The 15,634-nt window shown below is 40.9% G+C and overlaps 3 protein-coding genes and 1 pseudogene across 4 annotated transcripts; 2 read left to right on the forward strand and 2 right to left on the reverse strand.

Annotated features, from left to right (window-relative positions):
• The first annotated feature begins 412 nt into the window (after nucleotides 1–412).
• Nucleotides 413–2,417, forward strand: LOC4344110 (uncharacterized). Its single transcript, XM_015789233.3, has 3 exons — nucleotides 413–690; nucleotides 1,926–2,082; nucleotides 2,177–2,417. The coding sequence occupies exons 1-3, from the start codon at nucleotides 422–424 to the stop codon at nucleotides 2,222–2,224; spliced, it is 474 nt and encodes a 157-aa protein (XP_015644719.1). The 5' UTR covers nucleotides 413–421; the 3' UTR covers nucleotides 2,225–2,417.
• A 507-nt stretch (nucleotides 2,418–2,924) lies between these two features.
• Nucleotides 2,925–6,707, reverse strand: LOC4344111 (uncharacterized). Its single transcript, XM_015789881.3, has 4 exons — nucleotides 6,581–6,707; nucleotides 5,778–6,136; nucleotides 4,902–5,700; nucleotides 2,925–4,361 (listed from the first exon to the last, which is right to left on the reverse strand). Exons 2-4 carry the CDS (start codon nucleotides 6,132–6,134, stop codon nucleotides 4,339–4,341), a joined length of 1,179 nt encoding a protein of 392 aa, XP_015645367.1. The 5' UTR covers nucleotides 6,135–6,136; nucleotides 6,581–6,707; the 3' UTR covers nucleotides 2,925–4,338.
• A 2,670-nt stretch (nucleotides 6,708–9,377) lies between these two features.
• Nucleotides 9,378–10,805, forward strand: LOC107277238 (uncharacterized; annotated as a pseudogene).
• Nucleotides 10,806–11,337: 532 nt separating this feature from the next.
• On the reverse strand, nucleotides 11,338–15,377 carry LOC4344112 (E3 ubiquitin-protein ligase SP1). Of its 2 annotated transcripts, XM_015789120.3 has the most exons (12): nucleotides 15,113–15,377; nucleotides 14,976–15,028; nucleotides 14,347–14,471; nucleotides 14,158–14,253; nucleotides 13,513–13,650; nucleotides 13,364–13,429; nucleotides 13,145–13,257; nucleotides 12,961–13,071; nucleotides 12,514–12,557; nucleotides 12,322–12,427; nucleotides 11,858–11,982; nucleotides 11,338–11,762 (listed from the first exon to the last, which is right to left on the reverse strand). In XM_015789120.3, exons 1-11 carry the CDS (start codon nucleotides 15,187–15,189, stop codon nucleotides 11,880–11,882), a joined length of 1,032 nt encoding a protein of 343 aa, XP_015644606.1. In that variant the 5' UTR covers nucleotides 15,190–15,377; the 3' UTR covers nucleotides 11,338–11,762; nucleotides 11,858–11,879. The 2 variants fall into 2 exon arrangements, with proteins under 2 accessions (XP_015644606.1, XP_015644605.1); XM_015789119.3 differs by having other exon boundaries at nucleotides 11,338–11,982.
• Between the last annotated feature and the right edge of the window lie 257 nt (nucleotides 15,378–15,634).

A 15,634-nucleotide genomic window follows, 5' to 3' on the forward strand; every position in this document is an offset into this window, starting at 1 on the left:
CTCCAGTTATTGTGCCTGTTTGCCTAGCTCCGGTTTGGGTATCAACAGCAGCCTTTTTCTTTAGAACTTTTTCTCTTTTTTTTTTGGAGAACTTTCATTTGGGAAGATGCTGGTACAGCTATGCTGCCCTTCTGATTCGCTGAATTTCTGTCAACCTCAAATCTTCTGAATCCTAACCTGCTTAATTCATAATCTGTTCATTGTTCAAGCTGCCTCACAAGTTATAATGGTCTTGTTTGGGGGGAGCTTTTTCTAAAATCTCCAGTTCCCTAAACAGTTCAAATCTTCTCACCTAGATTCTTATATTCTAAGAATCTGTAGTTATATAATCTAGGACATGAATTAGAAACCAGAAGCCGAGAAACATAGTTTTTTTTTATACTACTCAGAATTTTAAAACTCTCCCAAACAAAACCAATATATGATCATGTGGCAGCAAGCAGCTGCACACTTTATCCTGGGTCGAACAAGGCAAGAGCAATATCCTGGGCCAAAATTTACCCAATATAACGGCCCATTTACGACATTCCCAGCCCAGTCCGGCCCGCCCGAGAGCGTCCACAAAAGCCGCTGCCGGGTCGCCTCCTTCCCTTCCTCCTCCGTCAGGTCAACCATCTCTTCGCAGATCCACCTGCTCCGCCGCCGCCGCCGCCGCCGGCCTCCTCCGACCCGCGCGTCTCAGCCGTCGAGGTACGCGTCGTCCCCTCCTCTCCCTCTGCGCGCCTCTCTCGGTTGTTCTCGGAATCCGTGGCTCGGGTAGATGGGATGGAAGGATTCGTGTCCCTTGGTGGCCATGTTGACTTGGGGGGAGGGATTCGTCCGTATCGCGCTCGATTGTTCGCGGGATTCGTGGCTCGGTGGATGGGAGGATTCATGCCGTGTTGCGACGTTGGGCGAGGGATTCGTCCTTATGGCTAGGATCCAGCTGATGCGGGATGCGCCCAAGTTTCGTGTCTTGACGTGAACTCTTTGCTCGGCCGCGCTTTAGGGATGATATGGTATGCTTGGTGTCTAGGTGATTTCCGTTGTTTGATTAAAATTTGCTAGATGTGGGGTTTTATATGGCTTGGTATATCTTGGAATTTGGTATCCCTGAGTGAATTCACATGCATTTCATGGTTTATTGGGTCTGCTTCGGTGTGATGAATACATGCTTAATTGAACATGAAATAGCGCTCTCATTGATATTTGAGAGCTCCTGTAGCGGTGCTTATGTGTTTCAACTCGTACTCTTAGAGATGTGCTAGTGCCATTATGAAGTCTCAAGTGTTGACTAAATAGTTATGTCGGTTTCCTTTTCCGTACAATGACATGACTGATTTGTCTCATACTCATACTCCAGATGCCTCACCGTGTTCTAATTTTATGATTTGTAATACCGGTTCTTCATGATCAACTATCTAATCAACTATGTAATGACGACCGTTAAACTGCTCTATATTAATTTCAATCAAAAATAGTTTATGCAGCCTACATATGTTGACCTCGTCTGCTTTTATTTTGGGTAAGATCTAGGGTGATTACTTTAACTAGTTACACATTCAAGTACATATTATCTGTTGCTATATAGTTTTCGAATCTGCTTCATATGGTTATGTTTGTGTACAAAGTTCAAATACATTTTGCTGTTCAAAGAGCTCAGAAAATGCTTGGGAAACGGACTACTGTGCTATGTTGTAGAATTATAAATAAGTATTTCTTGCTAGCAAGAGACAGCTAACTGTTTAAAAACTGTGCGGTACTCAGATCAGTACGGGAGTTTAAATCCAATTATGATGTTTATGGCTAGCAAATTCAATAGTTCAATGATTATATAAAATTGTTCATGGAGATTAATATTCTCTCTGAGGAAGTGAGGATTTGCTTGAGTGAAATTATTGTGTTGATATGATCAAGTTGTCTTAGCTCCTTGTGTCATAATGCAGGATGACAGAGGCACCATTTGTGCCACGTGAGAAGCTGTTTAAGCAACAGCAATATTTTCAGAATTTAACCAAGCACACCTACCTGAAGGGGCGTTACGATGTGATCACATCTGTTGCCATTCCCCTTGCGCTGGCTGGCACCAGCTTGTTCATGATTGTAAGTTGAAAGTTTCAATTTGTTGCCTATGCTACTCTGTTCTTGTTCCTGTAGTCTTGTTCAGTCAATAACTTATTTGCTGTTTTATAAACAGGGCCGTGGAGTTTACAACATGTCCCACGGTATTGGGAAAAAAGAGTAGGCGGTTCAGTATCTCAACTTGGCATGGAAGTGGTACCATCCAGGCTACATTGTCTTTGGTTGCAAAATAATACTGTCAATCTGAGCACATTTTGGTTCGCTTTGTTGTTATTTGTTTATATCTGATGTCAGCAAATTGATGCTAACTTATCAGAAATGTGAGAACATTGGCATCGTTGCATTTCCCCATTTAATTGCATGTTCCTGCTTTGTGTTTTCTTTTGATTGGTGATGGCTACATGTACTCGTTGCTTCACTATGGTGACATGGTGTTTTCTGATTTCACCATTCGCATGGCGTACAAATGGTGAGAACTGAGAAGCCTTAAGATCCTGAATGGTTGCGAGTATTATTTTTGCGATACCATGATGGTTGTGAGAGTTGGCATCTTGCTGAGATTTTCTTGCGTGGAGATATACTTTGACACACCGTAGCAATAAACTCCTGACGCGTATGTTCCAATCTGGTTGGTTTCTTGGGCATCTTAATTTCGGTTCGGATGTTATTGGTTAGTTCGCTAACAAACGAAACGATGCGGCTTGGTTTCCGAAGTTAAATCTTGCAACGCGAAACATCTCAGAATGTAGAACGGTTTGACATGCATTTTGGTGGGTTAGTGATTTGTACTCATTACGGGTAGGCCATACTAGCTTAAAGGGCATGTTATTGATACGGAATGCACATGAGCGGAACGAAAGGAATGAGCCAACGAGGAATCATGTTCCCAGGAATATTTGCATCATTAAAAATGAGAACCCTAAACACCCGTTAATAGCCCGCAGAATAAAAGATTTCGTTAGCCAAATGTAGATGGATAAGTCCAATTAACAACGCTAAACTATACTCCCTCCGTCCCATAATATAAGAGATTTTGAGTTTTTACTTGCAACGTTTGATTACTCGTCTTATTCATTTTTTTTTTTGCAAATATAAAAAACGAAAAGTTGTGCTTAAAGTACTGTAGATAATACATAATTTCAAAAAAATTGAATAAGAGAGTGATCAAACGTTGTAAACAAAAACTGAAAATCCCTTATATTATGGGACGGAGGGAGTACTGAATTCCCTTATATTATGGGACGGAGGGAGTACTTAATTAGTATTTGAAGATCTTCACTTTCTCCAATATTGCTTCAGCTAGGGATAAAAATGGTTCGGATAGTTTCCGTTCGTCCGGACCATTTTTCGGATTCGGATAATTTCGGTCGGAACTATCCGAAAATTCTCGGATTCGGAAACGAATTCGAATTTTTTTCTCGGAAACGAAAATGAATACAGTAAGGGTACTATCCGTCGGAATCGGAAAACGGTCGGAAACTATCTGGAATTTTTGCATACATTGATAAAATTTTAGAAAAAACACGTATATATACATAACTTTTTCATACGGAATCAGATGAAGATAAACTTTATATCAACATTGTAGAGCTCGATGAGATCTACAACTTTCTTATTGACTATTTTATTATTTGAGATCATTTAAGGGTCTAAATATTTATTATAATATACCATATTAATTTTTATAAAATCTCAGATCTACAATTCAAACGACATCTGATGGAGATGTGTTCTATATCAAAGTTGTAGAGCTCAACGGGATCTACCACTTTGTAGTTTATAACATTTGTATTTGAAAGCATTTAAAGCATAAAACAAATATTGCAAGTTTCGAAGATGTGAAGTAAAATAAATAACATCTCCAATTTATACAATGGCAAGTAAGTTATACATCTAGTAAAAGGTCTTGAGAATAGAAAATGATAATCATATTTGCATATGGATCTCTTAGAGGAACAACCATGAAAATCGATTTTCACATACGGTTGTGAGACAGTCTACAAAATTGACGATATAAATGTTAGAGATGTTGAACTAAAATAATAAGTGATATCTCTTCCTTGATCAAGAAACTCAATTTGAGGGGTTTTTTATATACCGGTAAATATTCGCTACCGTATTCGTTCCGTCTCGTATTCGCTCCGTATCTGTATTCGATAATATTCGATTTCATTTCCGTATCCGAGTTTTCGATTCCGATTCCGAAAAAAATATGAAAACGAATATGTTAAAGCTAGTTTCCGTCCGTTTCCGATCCGTTTCAATCCCTAGCTTCAGCTAATACCGGAGAGATTGCCCACCTGGAACAAAAAGAGAAGGTGAAATGCGACACTGGATTAGCATCATTTTGACAAAGAAAAATACTGCAGCTCAACTCAAAACAAATAACTGAAACTACAAATTATCAAGGGACAGTATTTCCGTATTATGCTAGATATCACTCTAGGGGCAAGAAATGCCAAAAGGAGCAAGAGTTTAATCTAAAATTCTCAAAGACAAGATCATAGTCAAGTTATCGATGAAAAACAGTCAACTTTATTAGTAATTGGTAATGGGGACATGGTGGTTCTGATCTCTATTTATATGCTTTAATTACCCTCAATTACTAACTTAGCAAGTACTCATGGGTGGCTAGCAGCCTAACATGCTAGTGCACATATACTATTTAAGACTAAGTATAGCATGAAAATCTTAAGATAAGTTATCCAAGAGTAGTGAAGTAGAAAGGTTAGTATTTGCATCAAATGCTTTCCTTTACTGTCCCACCCCCTCATCATTCTTAGAATGAAGTGAGCTGCAATCATGAAATTTATGAGGGATTTGTGGATCGCGTAACATACCGTTGAGCATTTGGACTATGTAGTCCCTCTTATAGATTTCTGGGAGTGCTAAAAACATCTCCATTTGGTTTGGTTCCTTTGCGAAAATACTTGCTGCGAAGACCACCTCGCTTCCAGTAAGGCCAAGCTTTTGAATTTCAGCTATAGCTGTCACTTTGGCCTTTTGTTGGGGTTCCTCGCACATCTTCTTCTCTTGTGTATGATCGGTACCACATTCCATCACTGCTGCTACCATGCTTCCATGGTGAGTGATATTCTGAAAACGATCATGTGCGTCTTTGAACCGTTCGATGGCTGATGCTGCGCTGCTGACACTCTGCACAGCACCCTGGAAGTGATCATGTGCATCCCTGAACATCTCCATTGCCGTGGCCATCGCATTGGCATGCTGAACAACATTTTGGAAGTGATTGTGCACATCCTTGAACAACTCCATTGCTGTCACCATGGTGCTGACATGTTGAATGGAACTCTGAAAGTGGCTATGCACATCCTTAAGCATCCTTGGAGAAGGAAAGTTTGATTCAGTCCTACTCCTTTTCGTGCCATTACTATGTTTCTTTTGCCTCTTACAGCTTGATGCCACATCCAAGGAGCGACCAGATGGCCCTGCGGATTCCCTATCCTTGTCCCCATCCTCATCTCCGACCTCGTCTGTGTTTTCATTCTCCATGTCAGCAACCACTTCATCGGACAATTCCTCCTCCTCTCTGCCTGTTCTGTCCTTGCCATATATTACATCAAATGTATCAAAATATGGAAATGGGATACCATACAAACTCTTGGCTCTAGGATGATCCTGCAGAAAATAAACAAGTCGTAACAAAAACACATTATGATAAAAACAAATGTACAAAAATACTTAGAATGGCTTACTTTGCAATGAGCATCATATAACTCTTTTTCACACTGAATCATCTTCCGCATGCCGTCCCACGAGAACCTGGGCAACGCTAACATATCTTTGATCGCATAATACTTCCTCTTCAGCACTTTTAACCGAGAATCGACATGAGGACTGGATCTAATACCACGGCCTGGCAGCCTTTGCGCAAGAATGTTCTCTATCCCTTGAGAATAACAGTTCTTGAATCCCCCTCCTTCGACCTTAAATCTAGGATCAAGAGAAACCTCGCACAATGCTTTGACAAGCTCCTCATCTTCATCGGCTGTCCATTTCCTTTTGTTCCTGCCTCTGCCACGCACAACTTTGGAGCACTGAGTTTGACTCATCCCTAGAACAAAATCATAATCAGCTTAGGGTGCATATAAAAAGGAGTTGCTTATTAACATATAATAATTAATATTATCTGAAAAGAATTGAAAAATAGATTAACATGATTTTTTTTAATAAACACATTATTTAGTAGTTCGGGAAGTTTGCGCGCGAAAAACAAGCGAACAGAGGTTGGTAACTTTGAACATTAGAACACAGCCTTACATGTACAGAACAGTTCATACAAGCTAGGGTTTTACAACAACGTAGTATATCACTCCATTATCCATGTCCATAGGAGGAGTTCGACGGCTAGCCGATGAGAGAAGAAGTCATCGAGGCGGCGGCAGTACTGGAGGCGTGTTCGTCGGAGAGGGCGAGGCGAACGGCGGGGGAGATGTCAAAGCCAGCCGCTGCGGCCATCGGCGAGGGGAGAGGAGGAGGAGGAGGAAGGGAATAATACCTCACGTCACGAGAGGCAGCGGCGGCGGCGGCGGCGGCCGGAGAGAGGCGGCTCCGGGACGGACGGCGGGAGCAAAAGCGGCGGAGGGGAGATGGGATTGGGATTTGGGAATGGTAGGAACCGGATTAGGGATTTAGGGTTGCTGGTTGGTGTGGGTGTAGGAGTGGGACTGGGACTGGGATGGGAGGGAGGCAGGCCGGTAATTGGATTCCTCATCTCGTTGGGCTTTGTCGCTTGGACATCTGTGATCCAATACCACTGGATTCGGGTTAGGGTCTTTAGGACTAGGATTTCCTAAGCATTTTCCATCAGAAGGGAAACGATGGGCACATCCCGGTAATCACTATCGAGATAATCGTTTTTTATCTGTATTATCATAGTATCGAATACTATGATCGGAATACTATCAGATTTTATAAAATACATATTTTTATATAAAATATATATTTCCTCATTCCCTAAATGTTTGACGCCGTTGATTTTTCAAAACATGTTTGACCGTTCGTCTTATTCAAAAAATTTATGAAATGTGTAAAACTATATGTATACATAAAAGTATATTTAACAATAAATCAAATGATAGGAAAAGAATTAATAATTACTTAAATTTTTTAATAAGACGAACGGTCAAACATTTTTAAAAAAGTCAACGGCGTCAAACTTTTGGGATGGAGGGAGTAATATACTGTATTATATATATTAAAACATATAATATTGATTTTGATATATTTAATTGGTTTTTAATGTAAACATGAGCATATTTATTCATATTATTTTCAATCCATCTTATTTTAAATAATATTTTGTAGGATAGTAGAGATCGTAGAATTGGGATACTACCTAAGATTTTATATAAAATCGTGTGAAAATGAATAATAAGATCGAGATGCTATGAAAAATAAGATACTATGTGTGATTTTGGCTTGATAGTATCGTAGCATTATAAGATACTAGGGCATGGATCGGGATAATTACAATCTTGCTCTAGACTCTAGAGATTGTTTGGCAATCACAATAGAAATTTAAATTTTGAAACTTTATTTTAAGTTGGTTTTGGAGTATTTTTATTGTAGTTTATTCTGTAGCATTGGTTTTTAGACCGTGATCAATAATTTAAAAGTTTTACACTAATTATTTTTTTTGTTGCTTTGTTCATTTATCTACGGTTTACCAGCGATAGCTCGACCGATCAGACATTGGCCTCTTCCAAGACAAAAGTTTTAGGGTAATTCTATGGAAAGTTGACTATTATTAAAATTCCATAAAATCCTACACTTGTAAGAGCAAGTTTAATAGTATAGCCAACTACTAACTCCAAATCATTTATAGCCAATTCATATAATAGTTAATTACTACACTATTAATATCTGGTCCCACATGTCATTCACGTATTATGTCTCCGAGTCCGTGCTGTATCTGGCTACAGATCTATAACCCGCTGCTCTTCTCTCTCTTCTTTTATCCTTTTAAAATATGTTTATAGTTGGCTTATAGTATGCTATTGTAGCTGCTCTAATATTGTAGATCAAGTAAAGGATAGCTTATAATTAATCTCTTGCAAACCTGAAAACACACTACGCCATGTCACAGAATTGCCCACAGATGTGTGTGGGTAAAAATAGAGAATCAACATCTAACCATCTGTCGGTAAAGGTTTGTGACATACCATCTGTAGGCAGTTCTACGGTACAGGACAGATCGGGAACTCTACGGATTTTTGGGGACAAACTATATGTCGCTGATTGTTAATCTCGTGTCAAACTATCTGTCGGCATAGACTCATCTGTTGGATCACAATCAAACAACCCATAATCATTCTCGCAATAAATATATAAATGTTCATCACCTAGACCCTAGATCAAGTCGGTAAGGGCCTTTTCCGATAGATAAGATGACGTGGAAGGTGACCTCTGCCGACAGATGTTCTGTGGGGGGTGGTGTTCTGTGGGGGTGGGGGAGGGTTAGGACATGGTGTAGTGATAAATTGGCACTTGTATTTAACTTCTTTTTTTTTTGAAAAATAAATATGATAGTTGAGGTAACTATAGGTTGGTTCGCCATCATACCTTCTTCAAATAACTGAAGTACACATGATGGAGTGACTGAAGGCATCACAGTTTTTGTTTCACATGAAAGCAGGCCTCACAAAATAGGCTTGTTTGAAACGCACAGAGCACTATCATCGAAATTTTTAAATAAACAATTAAAGTTCCCTGGGAACAGGAAATTAATGTTTTCCAAGCATGGGAAAGTAGAGAGAAGAAAGAAAGATAAAAGTAAGAGAGGAGAAGAAAGAGGAGAGGACATTGACATGTGGGGCTCACACACTAACTCAGTCGGTTGGACTATGTCAACGAGCCACGCTTAGGGAAAACCATCCTCAAAATAGCCGAAGCAGTCATTTACACCGGTTTTACGGTTGAGGGGTCGATATACCCTGTTTGCAATTGAGTTGAGGGATAAAAATCAGATTGAACACATAATTTCGAGGGAGTCGAATTGGACTTTTTCCAACGGCTGACCACTGTGCCTCTTCGAGTGAAGAATCCTGAAAAGCAGCCCATGGGCTCATGAGAAAACAGAGCCTACGGACAGCCCATGGGGATTCCTCTAAAATATCCTGTCCTCCAGACCTTGAATCCATCAATCCCTAAGTTCCGCGCCGCCAACCCCATTCTCCAGCGCACCTCAGGTAATCAATTAATAATTGACCTTTCCTATCTGTTGTATACATTTTACTAACATACTGTAGAGTATAATGCCTTGTTTGTTTTTGAAGCTGACAATCGAATCAACGATGGGCCTCTCGCGTCGGTTCCTGAATCTAATCGTGGACAACCGCTTCCCAGGCGCTGTATCGCTGCTCTCGATCGACTTGAGGCGCCACAAGCTGTTCAACACAACAACACCTGCTGATCTGCCATTGATCAACAGATCTGTATCTGAATCAGAACGGCCGCCATGTGTAGCCAATGCTAACAATCATCAGAAGAAGAGGAAGAAGAAGACAGTAAAGATGAGGATGCTTCATCTTCCCGCGCCAACCATCGACCTTGAAGCCTCATCTAGGGGCTATAGCTGGAACATCAAGTGCTCACCGCTCACAGATCGCAAGCTGCTCTGCACGGACAACTATGGCCGCCATGTCCTCTTCAACTCCGAGGCGCGCCAAGTGGAGGACTTGCCCTTCCTCAACGAGCCCAAGAATTCGACCTTCTCCATCTTCATCCCTGGTGCGGCTACTGACACCAATGGCTGTGACGACAATGGTGGTGGCGGCAGCAGCATCTACATCATGGAGCGTTGTCCCAGCCATGAACAAGAACAGCGGTTGCTGAGCGGTCAATTTGAGGCATTTGTCCATGGAAGGCACAACACCTGGTACAACCAACTACTGCCTTCACCGCCATTCATCTACGACCCCAAGTACAAGCGACCCAAGATCAGCTCATATGCAGTGCTTGTTGACGACTGTGGCAGATCACACATCTGCATTTCAGTGGATCATGTTGGCACCTAATGCTTGGACACAGTGAAACACACCTGGATCAGAGTTGGGGATTGGACACTACCCTTCACAGGCAAGGTTGAGCATGTGCCAGAGCTGAAGTTGTGGTTTGGCATTTGCACCAATGACTGGAAATTGGGAGCTATTGACCTCTCCACTATTATCTCCACAGCCACCATGGAGGACTTCCAGCCACAGCTAGTAGGCACTTGGAAGGAGCTTGAGGCACCTCAACACTGGAGTGAGATGCGTTGTCCTCAGCTTGCCAACCTGGGCTCAGGCAGGTTCTGCATCGCAAGGTTCTTCCACACTTGGACTACTCCCATGGAACCGAACTCATTTGGTTATGATTCAATTAAGGTGCACTCTTTTTCTGATTTTGATTCTGATTCTGATTCAATTGAGTTTGAGGAGCACTCTTTTACTGTCTTGACCGGTACGGATGTAGTGCCGTGCGTCCATGATGGCAATGGGACTGGCAATGGCAATTACGCCAATGGCAGCAATGGGAAAGTGGAACTCCGAATGATCAAGCACAACTCGAAAAGCCACATATCTTATGGCATAGATGGTACAATTAGGCTAGTGTTCTGAATAACGTACTTTGGTTTGCTTCCAGACCCATGTATTATCTTATTATCCATCATTGTCGTCTGAATAGTTAGGGGACTTTGTTCTATATGAGACAATTTGGTGGTATCACTTTATCCTATGCATTTTCATTACGAATTTGTAGTATTTGTGCAACTATTGTATTTAGATCAGCTTGTCCAGTTCCTTGTATTTGTTTGGAAAACAAATAACAGTGATCACATAATGCTATGAATTGGCTTAGTGATCTGGCATGTTTTTTTTTTTCAATCAAGGGTTAGTTGATGAAGGATCCGTGAAGTGGTCTGGACATAAAGCTTGTCTAGATCCATCATACTACGGTGTACGGCGTGTCAGCGTGTGGCTGCATGGCGGCATTCCCTTCTCGTATTATTATTATTATATGACTCTCACGATCTCAGCCTTTGAGGCACCCCGGCCCTCTCATCTTCACTATTCCTAGTTCTTCAAATTTCTTTGTGGTTCCTTCTCTTCTAGTTTTAAATATAACCTCTAGGTTTCTTGACCACCATATAATCTGTTCAACTTCTAATTGATGAAAATACACATGATGATGGGAGTGGCTGAAGGCATTACCATTTCTTTTTGTTCCAGACGAAAACATGGCTTCATTGAAATTTCACAATAAACAATTCAATTGCCCTGGAAACTCTGAAATTATGTGTTCCAAGCAGGGGCCAAACTGAGTACACAAGAACCATTCCATTCATAAGAAAAAAGAAAAAACAAGTTCATACCCCTAATAGGCAGGATACACTGGGCACAAAGAAATATTAACATCCATGTTACTAACAAGTAAGCGTGCTGTGAAAACCAATGCACATTTACACAAGACATTCTGGACGCGATTGTACACTACAGGCAAGAACAGCAATCGACATGATGGCCAGAAAGTATATCCTATTATGAGTTTTTACCTGCGTTGCTTCGGCGCAATACTGCAGATCAAATGTCATACTCCTTCCATCCCGAAAGAACTCAACCTAGGAGGGGTCACATCCCCTCTTGGATTCTGTCCAGATTCGTTGTACTAGGAGGGGTCATCCCCTCGGTTGAGTTTTTCTGGACAGAGGGAGTACGCAGGTGACACACATTCCAAGAATCAGGTGACAGCAGTCCACATTCCAAGAATCAAGTGGATCTGAAAGATGCGGTACCAGATTTTGCATCGAAGTGCTGTCAATGGCGGAAAGTTCTCACAGCTTGGTCAATTCTTCTCCGGCAAAGTGGACAATTCGTCAAATGAGAAGAGCAGTTCATACAGCAGCACATGTGGCCACACCTGCACGGTGTTTGATTTACATATTCATTCATAAATTTTTGAGGTGACAGTTTAATGAGAACAAAAGTTGCATAAAGAGATGTATCGATCACAAAGATGACAATGGGGGTGATTCAGAAACAAAATCAAAATTTTGTACCAATCAGAGCTCAAAATGTAATGATAAGGTAACTACTCTTCAATTCAAATATTTGATCAGATTCCAACAAAAAATGTAATGCATAGTCTATAGTAATGTTTAAAGAGTTATTTTATTATTCAGCAATATATAGACAGTTCTCATTGCTAAGAGGCTAAGAGTAAAGCTATATGATGGAATGCAAAATATAAGATACTTACGGCACAAAAACAGCATTATATTCCTGTTCAAGGCATATGACACATATGTCCAAGACCAATTGATCCTTTTTATTGTTAGAATCTACATCTGATGTACCATTGCCCCCTGTACAAAATAAAACTGATGTTATAAGACATGAACAAGTTATGATAAAATAGCCTAACCAATTGATAAGAAAAATGAAAAATCACCTTCAGCTTCTCTAGCTTGTCTTTGTGCAGCAGCAGCATGAACCCTGTATGGAAAAAATAATGCATTGTAACAACATTTTCAGTATCTTGCATTAGCAAAATCGTCAATGGTTACAAAACATATCCTAGTGTCCATCTGTATGCTACAATGTTAGTTTGTGATTTTCACCCCCGATATAAAATTACTCCCAGGGTAAAACTTTTTTCAAGACAGCATCTCCAATGTCTTCCATTTCAGTTTTGTCCTAATGATATATATTAGCTGCTGGAAGCACATGCAGGTTCCACAATTTAAAAGATACAGAGATCACAATGCTATTGAACATTACAAGATGTTCCAAAGCATCTCATTCTGACCATGTCTAGCAAAGTGAGCAAACCACTGAAGAATGTAAATGGGAGTAACATGTCCGTCTAAATCCAAATAAGTGGTTGGTTAGCACACACCTCTTCTGTAATTCATGTCGTCGTTTTCTTTCGAGAAAATGCTGTAGTGCACGCTTTGCAAGAAGAAAGACACCAAATGCTGCAAATCCCATGGAAGCAAGCTGGTATAACCTGTTGTAGTAAAACACACTATTAGCCTCAAGAAGCCTAAAAAGAGAGAGAATATTCTACTGCATCTTCATACTTGGCCCATTTCCCAAGATTCATGATAAGTTGATCGATGCTTTTCGGGGATACATAAAATGGTCCTTTGTGTGGTCGCTGAATTCGAATAGTTCCAACATCATCTTTAATGGCCTATTCATACAACATAAGAATCAAAAACGAAAGCAAGACTTAGCCATGTAAAGGAAAATAGGGCACCAACACAAGGCATTGCAGACGAATTAAAGCTATGAATTACCTCACCAACAACAGTCAATGAAGTTCCAGTTGGAAGAACCCTTTCAGTTCTCTTGACTCCAAGCATCTACAAGCATTATTTCTTAAACATGAATAATACTACTACAAGCATTTACATTAATAAAAATGCAATCGTTACTAAGTACTAACCTTCAGCCCTTGTAAATAGTCTAGAGTTCCACGCACAAGTGTCCGCCCTGACTCCTCAAAAACTTCGCTAGCAACAGTTAAAACTAACCCAGCTGCACCACGAGCTCCAACAACAAAAACACGGCCGGTACCATCATCCTGTGGTGAATTATATTAAAGTAGTATTGAGCATCTAAGAACCTAATATGCAATTTATGATACTAAAAGAGCTCTAAATAGTATGTTAAAAGAATCAAGCTCCTTTCCTTTATTTTCTTGAGAAGCCATTTGTGCTCAATATTAAAAAAACTCTTTTGCTACCTTAAAATTGGGTTCATCAGCTTTTTAACAAATAATCTAGATGATGAGGTCTTGTCATTAGGTTTACATGGAGGAGCTCGATGTAGGTAGGGTTAGGCTATGGGGCTGACAAACAAGGTTTATACACAGAACAAGCTATATCAGCAAGATTATTACAGAAGTCCAGACATCCATATGACATTAGATGGTTCATCTACTATAAATCCAAGATTGAATAAATCAGCTGATATACAGTCACCAAGATTGGACACATAATGGCACTGTTTGATATCGAGACTAAACTGAATTACTTGTTTCAATAGAACCAAAGAAAATTAGTATATAACAACTACAGCAGTTAATTACCAGGTACCATGGAACTTCTTTGCTAACAGAAAGCATCACAGCGGAATCTTGAATCCATGATCCAGCATCGTTGTGCTTTAGGAAGTGTTGTTCTGCCTACCAGAGGAAAATGGTTAAGTAAAATTGCTAGGATATGCTTGCCACAAAACTAAAAGAAAAGGAAACCGTAGAAATGGAACCAATAGATACCGTTTCCTCTACTATTACACCTCTCATGCCACTTTGTTGGCAGATAAGTGGTGTATCTGAACCAACCCGTCCAGAGACTGCCACTACAAGTGGCAGGACCTTACTTGCAGTGTCCAATATAGCAGCTGTTGAAGACAATACAGATAGGTCAAAACAAAACTGACAAAAAGGTAGTATTATGTATGTACCTAATTGGACAAAATTACAAAAACTTCATTTATAAAAAAAAAAACAGATTGACACACTACAATAAAGTTATAAATTCTTGTAGTATCTTAATGCTGGACTTCAATTACCACAACAACTCTCAGGTTTTGAACGCGTGCTACAAGAACAAATTGTGCTTCTCTGGAGAAAGTGGTGACACAGAGGTCTACTGCTTCATCACTGAATCTAGATGGACCTGAAATATTCTCCTAACACTTTATCTCATGCATCACTAGGATTGAATTAGCTCGAAGCATAAAAATTTCCCCAAAAGCCACGTACACGGTACATTAACCTCAATACAATAAATTAACAAAACCGCAGAGTAATAGAATTACTGCAGAATCCAGCTAATTAAGCACGTATTTAGCAGACACCCAACAAAACATCAAACCAAACCAAACCCTCGCTCGCTCGCTCACCCAAATCCTTCGTGCTTCCGGCCCTCGCCACCGATCGCAGCACCTCCGCATCCCTGAGCAACAAATCCCCGGTCAGAACCACCAAAATCCCCCCAAAAAATCGCCCAAAAAAATGCCGCCCTGCAAAAATCCCGCACCTGCCGCTGCTCCTCCCGAGGAGATACAGCGCCGCGGCGCTGAGGCAGCACCCGACTCCGCCCCATGGGATCAACATCTCGCAAGGAATCGCCAGGCGAGCACCGAATCCGGGGGGGGGGGGAGATCAGTGAGGAGGAGGACGACGAGGAGATGAAGCCGTGAAATTTTATTTTTATTTTCCCCCCTTTTTCGCGGCGAGGGAAGAGGAGGAGGCGGCGGGGAGGGGGACCGGGAGGCAAGCAAAGAACAGGATACGAGGAGTGCACCGGCCTCGGTGGGGGTGGGCCTCACATGTCAGTGAGTACATTCCCTGACATGCGGGCCCCGCAGGGATATGCCACGGCCCCTATTAGATACTGGCCCAGAAGCGCTTTTAGTAAGACTTGGCCCTAGGGCCTGTTTGAGGGAGCAGCAGGAGCTACAACAAAGCTTCCCAAACTATCCGATTTCCATGTAGAGAATGTATATGGAGAATTCAGAAAATAAACTATAATTTAAAAGCTGAGACTTCTAGTTTTTCT

This window comes from Oryza sativa, chromosome 7 (assembly GCF_034140825.1).
Source record: "Oryza sativa Japonica Group chromosome 7, ASM3414082v1".
Lineage (NCBI taxonomy): Eukaryota > Viridiplantae > Streptophyta > Magnoliopsida > Poales > Poaceae > Oryza > Oryza sativa.

What these genes read in the sequence shown, in the direction of transcription:
- LOC4344111 (XM_015789881.3), bottom strand. Translation starts at nt 6,134, where the DNA reads ATGAGTCAAACTCAGTGCTCCAAAGTTGTGCGTGGCAGAGGCAGGAAC. An exon ending in TATATGATGCTCATTGCAAA is followed by an intron (nt 5,701 to 5,777) that starts GTAAGCCATTCT and finishes TATTTTCTGCAG; the next exon opens with GATCATCCTAGAGCCAAGAG. An exon ending in CATAGTCCAAATGCTCAACG is followed by an intron (nt 4,362 to 4,901) that starts GTATGTTACGCG and finishes TTTTTGTTCCAG; the next exon opens with GTGGGCAATCTCTCCGGTAT.
- LOC4344110 (XM_015789233.3), top strand. Translation starts at nt 422, where the DNA reads ATGATCATGTGGCAGCAAGCAGCTGCACACTTTATCCTGGGTCGAACA. An exon ending in CGCGCGTCTCAGCCGTCGAG is followed by an intron (nt 691 to 1,925) that starts GTACGCGTCGTC and finishes GTCATAATGCAG; the next exon opens with GATGACAGAGGCACCATTTG. An exon ending in GCACCAGCTTGTTCATGATT is followed by an intron (nt 2,083 to 2,176) that starts GTAAGTTGAAAG and finishes TTTTATAAACAG; the next exon opens with GGCCGTGGAGTTTACAACAT.
- LOC4344112 (XM_015789120.3), bottom strand. Translation starts at nt 15,189, where the DNA reads ATGTTGATCCCATGGGGCGGAGTCGGGTGCTGCCTCAGCGCCGCGGCG. An exon ending in CTCGGGAGGAGCAGCGGCAG is followed by an intron (nt 15,029 to 15,112) that starts GTGCGGGATTTT and finishes TTTGTTGCTCAG; the next exon opens with GGATGCGGAGGTGCTGCGAT. An exon ending in ACTATTTACAAGGGCTGAAG is followed by an intron (nt 13,430 to 13,512) that starts GTTAGTACTTAG and finishes TAATGCTTGTAG; the next exon opens with ATGCTTGGAGTCAAGAGAAC.